The following is an 11,447-nucleotide window of genomic DNA, read 5'->3' as shown; positions in this document are numbered from 1 at the left end:
AATCAGTATATGGAGGCTTGGAGGCTAACAAATGTTCACACACCCCACTACTTTTTTTCCATGTCTAAATGGTGTCAGTTGTGGTAATGCAGTTGTCTTTGCAGTAACGGATGAGTACCCTGACCGTGAGTTTGAGTCATGTGGAGTCTGTAGTACTATTCAGGAGATTTGTTTCGATCGTGCGACTACTATCCCAGAGGTCGCAGGTCCTAAAATTTCTTACGTTTTGTGAGCTGTGCACTAGTGGTGACTTCTGTGGATCCATCCACAGAACAAAATCTCAGTTGTAACCCCCCAGGAAGTTGGACGCAATCAAAAGCAAGATAAACTCACGGGCACATTCCAATGGAATAATATATTTCTGAAAAGCCTTGTCGCAGCTAATGAATGGTGTCAGTTACGCTGGTAAACTTTGGAAAGCATGTTACGTCTGCAGCAAAACAGTTGCACGTACAAATAAAAGGAATGTTACGAAAACTACTCAAAAGCCTAGTCGAACTGAATAAATCAGAAAAGGATTCTGCAGAATTCGATAGTACTCTGTCAATGTAGAATCTCACCTAATGTGTTGGCTAAGGCAATAGTTAGCTAGCTACTCGGATATTTTCTAGCAGCATAGTCCGGAGCTTTTAGGTACACATACGACTTCGTTCACTGAACGGTTTCGATGGGAATCGAAAGATCCAGTGCTTCGGCAAAGAGGCCATAAATTACCCATTTTGATTCGCATCATTTCAAACTAATTCCGAAAAATCGGACCATTTGACGATCTGTATACATATGACGACAAGAGACGAACAATCAGGATTAAAAAAACAGACTGAATGTAAAGACAGAAGTGTTATTGGCACCTTCCTGATAATCTGTGCAACCATGTTTCAACTCATCAATCTATCATTGTTGTCTGGCGAGTAGCTAACGTTATGTCCATAAATAATTTAGCCTGGTGGTCAGTGGATGAACGCCAACTCATAGATTCTGCAAAGTATGTTGTTTTGTGGAAGTATTTTCGCGAAAAAAATTCAAATGAATCGTAACATGGCAGCTGTTTGCCTAAGAACAACAAACTTCGCCTCTTCAGTTGGCCTAGTTCACATGATTTATACGTTTGGTACTCCTCATCTAGTCCAGTAGCAACATCCCATTGTGTCAGTATGATTAGCTAGCTAATTGGTTGGTTCAAATCGAAGGCACGTATGTTTACGCCCACGTTTCTGTTTAAAATGGGTCACTAGCTCGTAATCGCTCACTGTGTGACGGTCTCCAGTACACCTAAAACGTTGGTGACTTTCAAACTTCAGAATCCATCCATAGTGCATCGTTTATGTTGTTGGTGCACTGTAATAAGTGAAAACTACCTACAAATTTGAGTACCTTTTGAAAAACGTTTATTCCGACCATATCACGTCCCCCGCCATTTGCACCACAAGACAAGCGTGCAGGCTGCATGCCCTATCAAAATAGAAATTGTTCACACATGCACCTATTTCTTACATTGTTTCTGCTGTTATTGTCATTTTTATGTTTTGACTCCATGCCTGTAAAGTCTGTGACCTCAAACAGTGGGACATATTGGGCTTTCGATCCGGAGTATGACGTTGCAGAAGGTCTCCAAGGTGAAGATGATAAACCGGAACAAATAGACTACACCCACCCGTCAATAAAGGATCGGATCAGAGAACAAGCTACCGCGATATTTAGAGATGAGAAAGCTTTAAAAAGCCTGATGGAAAAGATGCGATCGTACTATTTGCTTTATGGCAGACCACGGTAAGTCTGAGTAGGACAGTAATTTTTTAGTCAAAATGTTTGGTGGTTCGCAGTGCTATACATGTGAAAGTGGATACTCATGAAGCTGTACACTTTGTTCAATCGGAAGTATTCAATGTTTTCAATAGGTTTTTCGCAACTAATCAACACAGCCTCAATTAATTTACGAGCAGTGCAATCATATTTCACATAAAAACAATGAGAGTTTGAAAACTTACCAGTTGGTGTCAGTGGTCATCTAACACATAGAAAATCGATCGTCAACTATCCGTTCAATTCATAACTAGGAATGACCAGGCGACATTTGTGGAATGAGTATTTGAAACAGTGCTACTTTCGTATATTTGCTAGGTAGATAAATGGACTAAAAAGCATCGGTGTAATAGGGCTGCGTCACTTTTTACTTACAAGATTAACGTGATTTTTTCGATTATATTTTGGAGACCAAGCAAATGTTCGAAATCTATGGTGGAAGTCCGTATGACAAGCTGCTATCCCTTTACTGAACCAAATTTTGACCGTGAGGAACCCGGAAAAATCCAAAAGAAAACTTGTAGCTAACACATTTGTGTTCGATCCGTACACATTTCTGATGGGATTTGCAAATCCTGATAAAAGAAAGGCCGAAGTCGCAGGTGCAAACGGGTGCCTTACTTATGGTATCTAAACAATGATTCGTTCAAAAAAATCAGTTATTTGAATTATGTACGAAAGGAATTTTTACCACACGTTAATTGCACATGGTAGCTTTACCTTAGAAACGTAATAACGCATAATGGATGTGGGGCAGTTGGTTCAAGCCAATCCGAGTTGAGGGATTTTTAGGCGAACGTCATTAAAGAGTAGCTGATTTTATTGTTAAAAAAATCCCTAGTGGGATGAATCTTACGCAAAGAAGCAAGGAGTTCTTTGGTTGGTGGGACAGTGATTACCATTAAATCACAATATATTGAGGCATCCTTGATTCATCTTCATAATCCGGATGCAGGTATCAACTTACGTGTGAGCTGGAAAGACAGGAGAAGAAAATTCAAGCTGTGTAAGTATAAGGCCAGCTGAAGGTAGAGTAACGCAGAGACGATTTTTTCTTCCGACTCTAAAACTTATGTTTTCACTAGAAAAAAACGAGGAGGGGTCAGTATATACCAAAAAATTAAGATAATGACTGGATACAAAGAGTTGAAGGAAATTAACTGTATGCTTCAATTCTTACTTCTGAGTGATGAATGGACTCTCCTCTAGTAACATTGAGAATACAACCAAAAGATTCAACTCAGTTTTAGAACAGTGAGGACATGCGATAGTCATAATACCGCCAAAATGTATGTTGATGTTAAGCCACAATGTTTGTTTGAGACTCTCAAATTACTAGCGCAACAGATTGGCTCCCTACTTATTAGTGAAATGGCCATTAGGCGTCTGTCCATGGTAAGTAAACTTAAAAGTTAGATGTTCTGGTAAGAAGACAATGTTGTGAGTGGTACCGCAGCGATTCATCAGACACGGGGAAACCTAAACACGATTTGGGAAGTGTTGCTGCCGCAGTGGTCAATCGCACGAAGCTTGTCCAGCCCCTAATGCTACTTCACTAGTTTTGACGGTAACCCTAATGATCAAAGACCCACTGAACGCTGTCAATTGGTTCGATGGCTAGGACGTTTTGAACTACCAATTTCGATACATAATTCATAGGTCTTTCGTTTCCTCGCCTGTTGACTCATCAAACCAAAGGCTGATAAAGGCTGATAAGAATGATACTTTGACATATCTCTTCTGAGAAAAATTAGTACATTCAATAAGGATTTAGTTCTCTCAGCTTGTGTTTGGAGAAGTTCGGTTGCTAAGAGCAGTCCAAACTAGGGGAAGCGTTTCGGAAACCGGATTTTTCACTTTTATTCTAGCAGATGTGATGCAACTGGGCGACTTAAATGCCTCGAGTAGTAAGTCACTATTGCGTAGATACGGGGCATTCGCTGAAAGTACCGAAACATTCAAAACATTTAAAGGTGACCCTTGTAAGGCGCAGTGGGTAAATTTGTAAAACAGGCCGGATGAATTAGATAATAATTTGAGACCTGTTTGCGTAGCTGTGACTAAACTGACTATTACTCACCGCTATTCTATCCGACTGCCTGATTTAGGACTGCAGCTTTTGATCTGATGGCCTTTTCTGGGAGAGGGTGGAATTATCTTAAAGAGGTTTAACATAACTGCCAATTCACAGTTTCCAAAAGTTTCAGGTGATGTTCCACCAATGGGATGATATGCACCATAGTGGTAAAAATGCTGGGGATTGCAAAGACAGCATACTGATTTTAACTCTCTAGGTTTTTTTCATAGTAGAAATTACCGAGATGCAAATGATATCTGTGAGGAAGGCCGAAAACTGGCAATAGTGATATCAAGTGGGTTACGAATGCTACGCAGCTTGAGATGTAGATCGTTCTATTTTCTGCGTTATGTGGGTGATTGGGACTCCTTAGCGTCTGGCCGATTTATAGGTGATATGTCGTGGTAGGACGGCATTTATGTAGCAAATTACGTTGATCCAGATAACAGGTTAATCAACGCTATATTTCTCGAGTTATTATGTGTGTGGCCACATGTTCTGTATAGTATCGCAGTGTATGCGAACCGAGATCCTGCTGCTATATATCTGGGCCGCCGAAGCTGAGCTAATGAACGGAGTTTGATAGCTGAGTAACAATGGAGCTTATCCATTTCCCCGTATGACGCGCAGCAGCGCGGTCAGCATAACTACTGTTCGATACACCAAAGATTGCGATTCATTCTGTCCAGAGGCGCTTTCCAGTAATCGTGCAGAATTTGTAGCCGGGCACTAAGGCGATATGACCCAAACTCCCTTAACGCAGTGCCACGAAAAAACCAAAAGATATCTTTTGTGTTTGTGTATAAAAACCTTAAGGTGTCCACTGTTTTCTTCAGCACATGTACAATTTCATATGCCACAATCGGATCTGTGGACCGAATTGATCCCTCTTGCTAACCAGTTGGAAATTTATGCGTCGATTTAGGTCGGACAAGGTAAATCGCATACTTTGAGGTATACCCACACCAGTGTCTGCGCCCTCTGGTCACCATTATCCCAGCCTTACTTGCTAAAGCCTAGTTGAATGTTTGCGGCGCACTTCATTCTAATGTTTTTTGCTTGCTGCATTTGTGTACTCTTAGTCTCTTATGAATTCAATTTTGTTATTGAGCGCATTCAGCATTAGACGCTTAATAAGTGAGTAGTATCACACTTTAATCGGAATTCATAATGTGAAATTCGAGTGGTGGAAATGTAAGAAGGACGATTTTCTGCCAGGTACCTCACGCTGTATCGTAGGTGAAACACGGTCTCATTTGGTGGTGATCCACTTGTTACTAAACTATCGGTCACGGGGAGGCTTTTAGGCATTCGCTAAAACCGTTCGCTTGCTGCTACTTGATATGCACTAAGAATGAATCAGTTTTAGTGAGAAAATTAGGATGTGTCATGACTTGTGAATCTTAACCCCGTAGACCTCAAACAATTTTGGATATATGGAGGGATCAAGTGCCGCGAAGGAAGCGCGGCCACCTCACAGTGCTCTTTCAGAAAAAATGTCACCTCTGTGGTGCACGTCGCTAGTGGTTTGAAAAACTGTGCCAAAGTGTCAAATTATATTCCCTCGTCCTGGATAATAAACTGTTATTTTTTGGTGTAAAGTGGCGTGAAGTGGTGTTGGGTGTCACATATGTCGTACAAACAAATATTTCTGTCTACGTTCGAAGATGTTTTTTGTTACTTTTATTGTATATTCCGTCTGGATATTCGGAACAGGTCATTTGACTTGGGTGCCGAAAGCAACAAAAACCAGTGGTAAATCTATATGTATGAGGTTTAGTGACCCTCGCTTACAAAACGTATTCCCTGTAAAACATTTGGATAAAAAAGGGGTCTAAGTATATTTTCTTGATAAAGTAAGCAAAAAATCTAAAACAATGATTCAATAGTTCCCATTCTGCGAGATAATTTTTAGATTCTGTGGGAAAATCCACAAAACAAGTTATTCAGATTTTACGTTCATATTAATTGCGTGTCGCTAATAGTTATACAAACTACCCTGCTTTAAATCATACCGTCTACTTAAAGTGGCAAACTATTCAGTAGAACCAGTATACTGAAGTTGAAGAAAACAACGCAGAAAGCGAACGAAGACAGGAAATAACATGACATCCTTTCCTGAGGCTCACTGATGAAGAACGAAGAATGTCAATATCTTATCTATTTGAATCTCTAGACACGAGAAGAAACCAAATGCATAAATCCATTAAGAGCTTATGGACTTTACGTGCAAAATCGAACAAGAACTGTCAGCTTGAACAACTACACACACATTCTTTCAATCATTCGCGAGTGCTCCAGACACAGTGAGTAGTAAGCTATGCATTAGCACCAAACTTCCCGACGAAAATTTAGGCTTGCTCAAAAGTTACTGACAGTGTGTCGACAAAACCTGCTTATTACAAATTTCAAGGTCTACAGAAGGGCCGAGGAGCGTAAGAAACTAAACACATTTTAGGCGTGCGATTTTATTTTTAGCTTTACAGATGGAAATTTACAATTATGTATTTGAACGCTAGAGCGGAGTTTGGCTATTAAAAATGCTGTTCGGACAACCCCGTTCAGATTTCATCCGCGCTTAAAAGATGTACTTAAAAAAGAATTTTACTTGTTCTAACAAGAAGATAACTATTACTGCAAGTTTGTCCTGTGTTGAACGTTTTGCACCCACAACATTTGTTTGTCGAAGTAGAACTATTCTTCCTAATAAGTTGCATTTTACTCAGTGAAGTTTTCCTTTTATCGCATTTATTTTATGCAAGAAGAAGGAAGAATCAACTTCATCCGTCCTCTAGGAATGGGGAAATAAACGTAGTCGATTATACGGAACTGTAAATGATCATCTGGTCAACCCACTGGACATAATATATTGTACATGTCTGGGAATAAAATAAAATCCGCAAGGACAGGTTTGATGTTAAGACTTTGTTGACCAACTTTTGCCTTTTTTCTTATCGGAGTTGCGAGTTACCATGGGCCATTAAAACTAGGCGTAAAAGAAAATAAAAACCCAAAGCCTTACGTACGCAGAAAGGAATAATTGGCCAGAACTCAGAATTAGTTTAAACGCCTTCCCTAAATGGTAGGTTTTATCAGTATGAAGAAACTGCTCTCTCCAATGAAATCAATGACTAATAAACATAGCTTTAAACTGCATTGGCTCTGCATTATAGGTCGAAACAGTTCGTGTTTTCAGTGGAATCAAAAACGCTGTGTTCCAGGTTTTAAAGATTCGAATTGTGGATTAGAGTGTTGGGCACTCAGATTGAATGAGTCGTTCAATATGTCTTGAAATGCTGCAAATTCGCGCATATTCGTTGTGGTGCATACTACTTCAGCTGACCATACTGTAATTCTGCATTGAATTTCTTGATAACGATAAGGAATTAAGTTCGGCGGACGAACCCTCAGGTTTCTGTGAACATATTTTATTCACTCTGAATGAGATAGCAGGAAAAAGCTCAGGTGACAGATACTCGTTAATCAATGGAGCATTTATGGTTCTCACGCGGCCTTCCGATTTTCAATATGACGTCACACTAAATCTAATGCGAAGCTACATTGTCGTCATTGGAGGGAACCGAATGCAGCATTGCGCACATGGTATTGACTTAGACAGTGGGGTTAAAATGCAGATCAAATTATTGGCATGTTTATCTACCAGACTATGGTGTCACACATCTTAGGAAGCGAAAAGTCATTTCTCAGTATACGTGTTTGCCTGAGGCTGGTGGACAAGTCCGAGTAAAACTCAGTAAAGCTTGTGCATTCGCCTGTTACGAAACTTCATTCAACCTTGAATGTACTGAGAAATTTCAATGCTTTTTTGATCTATTTGGTCGTTTTGTAACACTCAGACAAATCTAGCCCCTAAACCTCGCATGCTTTTAAAGATAGTCCTCGTCTTAGAAAACATGGGGGCGAGATGGCCCAAGTGGTTACAGCGCAAATTTACTGACCGGAAGATTTGTGATTTGAACCCGACTTCTGCCTCTCGACTTCCCCTGTCCATGCTTGGATAACTTGGCAGTATCTCAGCCCCTGTGCTTCCTTCGGGCGGCATGGCAGCTAAGCACCGGAAGGGTGGTAAAGCTGAAAGTGTCAGTATGATATTCTCCATAATATGTGCCAGGCGGTTTCAAAATAACTACTGAGATACCATTGTTTTCAGATCTCCCCGGTCATTATCGGCGTGGCAGAATTTTGAGGACCCCAAGATCTAAGCCCATTCTTAGTTTATATGCAGATAAGCTGGATTGGGATACAAGCTCCGGACGTTTACTACTGACATTCACATCTGCGTATTACTTGTTTCGAGGACGTTTTAGCTCTCTAAATATCACAATAATCTGCAAGCGTTAAATAACCACAATTTATTCAACTTAACAATAGTTCTTAGTATTGCTACACAGATGTACAAATATGATCCAAGCGCTCATAAGTATGTTCACACAAAAAGTATTCAGTGTCGGGTGAATTTAAAACACATACGACGCAACAGTTTCCACAAGGTTTGTCTGTAGTGAAGGTGTGTGCCTCTGTCTGGTTCTGTCCGGAGAAGAGCCTTTTCATATGTACATTAATTAAGGAACTGCACGTCTGTGACACGTCTGTCTGACAAACGCATCTCTGTCACATTTGCAAAGTTCCCACATAAGCATTTCACTCACAGAAATCAGTCAACTCTGAATTTATTTACGTAGACCACAAATGCTACAGAAACAAACAAGCATATTTTTATGGATAGCATCCTTATTGAGTATGAAGTTCTTGGAGGAGCTTAAGATCTGTACCTTCCGGTCCCGTCATATGAACAGCCGAATAGCTTATCCTCGCATTACCACAAACTGGTAGTGGGGGTGCAACGCGTTCTTCATCCATTAATCAGAGTTGAACGCGGTTTCGTAACTGCTGTGAACGGGATAAATATTCGAACTGGGTGACTAGTGAGCTGTGAATAAAAAGCTTACAATGAAAACGATGCGATACTTCGCTTGGCCCTTGCACGCTCGTGAAGAAAATTTTGATGCTTTTCCAATGTATCTATCAATTACAGACCAGCACAAAATGTCCTAAGGAGATCATTTGCTTTCGTTTTTTCGACCAGTAGGTGTAGAAGTATTCCATAAAATAATTATGGAGTTCTATCATTCAAACCCAAGGGATAGGCAGTCACGGACTTGTTTTATTGATGAACCGGGATAAGCCACCTGACTGAACTGTATATATTTTGCGCACAAAGGTGTTTTTCGCAACTCTTTTACTGTTGCTAAAATCAGATTTTGGCTTGTAGTCCATAAATTTGATGCCTGCAGAATAAAGAAAAATTATCCATCAAGGCAATTTATATCTTTCGCAGAGAATTTCCCTCTTAAACTGCTGTGATATTCAGGATTTCGTGCTTTTAATCGGATACTGCTCATGCTTCTGAATATTACTCTTGTGCAAAATGCGGGAAGGTACGCTAACATTCTGTAGATTGAAAACCGGTTTTTAAACGACTTCGGTAGCAGTAAGATAAATGAACTTTTTGATTAAGCTTTCTGTTTCTTACGTCATACCTACTACGTTTGGCTGAATCATCCTCTACTTTATTAGCCGATATATTTTCCTCTACGAGTAACAGGTTTATGACTCAAAACTTGGAAGTAATTTGGCGCACCAGAAAGGACCGGAACTACGTGAACTTTAAGGATAACTGAGAAAAGGAAATCATGCAATCAAAAAATGGATGATATGTAATCTTATGTTGTGATATGCCACTATATGATATGTTGGACAGAATTTCAAATTATTTGAGATGGCATAAAGCAGACTAAAGAGATATAATATATGCGTTTGAATGGTCTAATGAGGGGAGGAGGGGACGTTTAGCTACGGCCACCCATGTAGCTATCAGTTTGTTGAACGATGTTTGACGTAGGTGCGAGTTACGGTAATACACAGCCTCCATCTCGGATGAGAAAACCATGTTCAACGTATTGAAATGTGGGTATAGCTATAAACCTGGTGAGAAGATCCATGTCATCCCTTAGGCACACATCCCTGTTAATAATTAGGCCCTCAAGTTTACCCGAAGATAGTCTTACTTTTCACGTGAGTTTATAACTACTGAAACAGAAAAGTGAATAGCAAACGTCGAAATCAAACGCACACAGATCAATCGTTTGTTGTTTTAGAAAATAAACCAACGAAAATGTTCTATACACCTTGTGATTACAGACTGCCGATAACCTAACATGGGGCTTTTAGTGATGTTTTGATAAGCTAACATGTGACTGATTATTAAGGCAGATTTCTGGCCTGTTCACTTTGTCAAAACAGCTTTGGGAAGGTCAATGTAGAAGAACAACCGAACTGTACAAAGTCACATGACATGCTGCTTAAACGCCAATCATATCCATCTGGCTTCCTGCAAACAGTAAAACGTACATGGTCATGGATTGCTCACGAAATATGTCCATACTAGTGTTACCATACCAGTGTTATCATGCTAGTGTTATCAGACTGATAGTTTACGGAAGTGAGAGGTGTTATGTCCTCAAGTTACCGCCAGGGTAAAGGTAAGATATCATGTGGCGCTAGCTCGATAATTTTGGAGAACAGCAGCCCATCAAACTACCTTACTTATAAGGACTGAACTGCCAAATTCTTAAGCAAAGTCGTTATCATGAAGAGGCCAAAAACATTGACAATAAAGTTTCCTCCCACAGCTCTCAAGGGTACACAAATCCATTACATTATTTACGGGTTAGCAAAATGCTAGTTAAATCAGTCACAAAGTTCGATAACCACCTTGGGTTAGAATTATTTATAGAAAAATGGACGTAGAACCGCACCCGATAAAGACTTACTTGCATTCAATGCATGTGTCCCATCTGTATAAAATATTGGAGCTGTAAAAGAACTACGTTTAGATGAATGCACCAGTTTATTTAGAGGTGGGAAGCTCATAACAGTTTGATACACATCGTTTGCCGAGATGACCTTGAAGGACATTCAGAAAGACTGCCGAGGCTTTTTTCAGCAAGCCGTTAAACCAAGGTTAGCTTTGGAGCTTGGAAACAGACGTGCAGTGTCCAAAAATTACTAACTGAGCCGTTCGTACAAATAAAACGACTGGATAAGCCTGTAAACATTAAAATTATAGCATCTGTCTTCCAATATGATTCACTGAAAATGGGCCTTAGATCTGTACATTTTACATGCCTGTGATTCTTGCTGCATAGAGAAGACAGACTAGGAATGATAGGTTTTTCTAAGTGAGCGGAATGTAGAGTGAGAAGTGAGAATTTCTGACAAGTATCGTCTGCCTTATGAATAAATTGTCAAAACTTGAGTTAAACAAAGAAATAACAAGTCAGCTTTCATTGTGGCCACGCAGACTGGGCCAAATACTTGTAATGAAAAGGACATAGCATATCTGGCAGGGCAGTAAATATTTCTAATGGCGAGCTAGTGCACAAGAGAACGTAAAAATTGTATTCCAGAACTTGTGACACGCGAAAAACTATGCTGCACACACTTTTCCTTGTTGTTCATGTTGCTTTCAGCGGTTCAGTTGCAA

General features: G+C 40.0%; 1 protein-coding gene across 1 annotated transcript in view; it reads left to right on the top strand.

Annotated features, from left to right (window-relative positions):
- Positions 1-1,256: 1,256 nt before the first annotated feature.
- Positions 1,257-11,447, top strand: part of T265_03222 (hypothetical protein) — a gene marked incomplete at both ends in the record, with an annotated part of 44,737 nt that continues 34,546 nt past the window's right edge. Inside the window, one exon of the mRNA XM_009167641.1 lies at positions 1,257-1,770. Within this exon, the coding sequence (XP_009165905.1) occupies positions 1,448-1,770 (323 nt within the window). The remainder of the gene's footprint in view (positions 1,771-11,447) is intronic.

The sequence above is a fragment of the Opisthorchis viverrini genome (genome assembly GCF_000715545.1).
Source record: "Opisthorchis viverrini unplaced genomic scaffold opera_v5_44, whole genome shotgun sequence".
In the NCBI taxonomy this organism is placed as follows: Eukaryota; Metazoa; Platyhelminthes; class Trematoda; order Opisthorchiida; family Opisthorchiidae; genus Opisthorchis; species Opisthorchis viverrini.
This window is presented reverse-complemented; position numbering and strand designations above follow the sequence as displayed.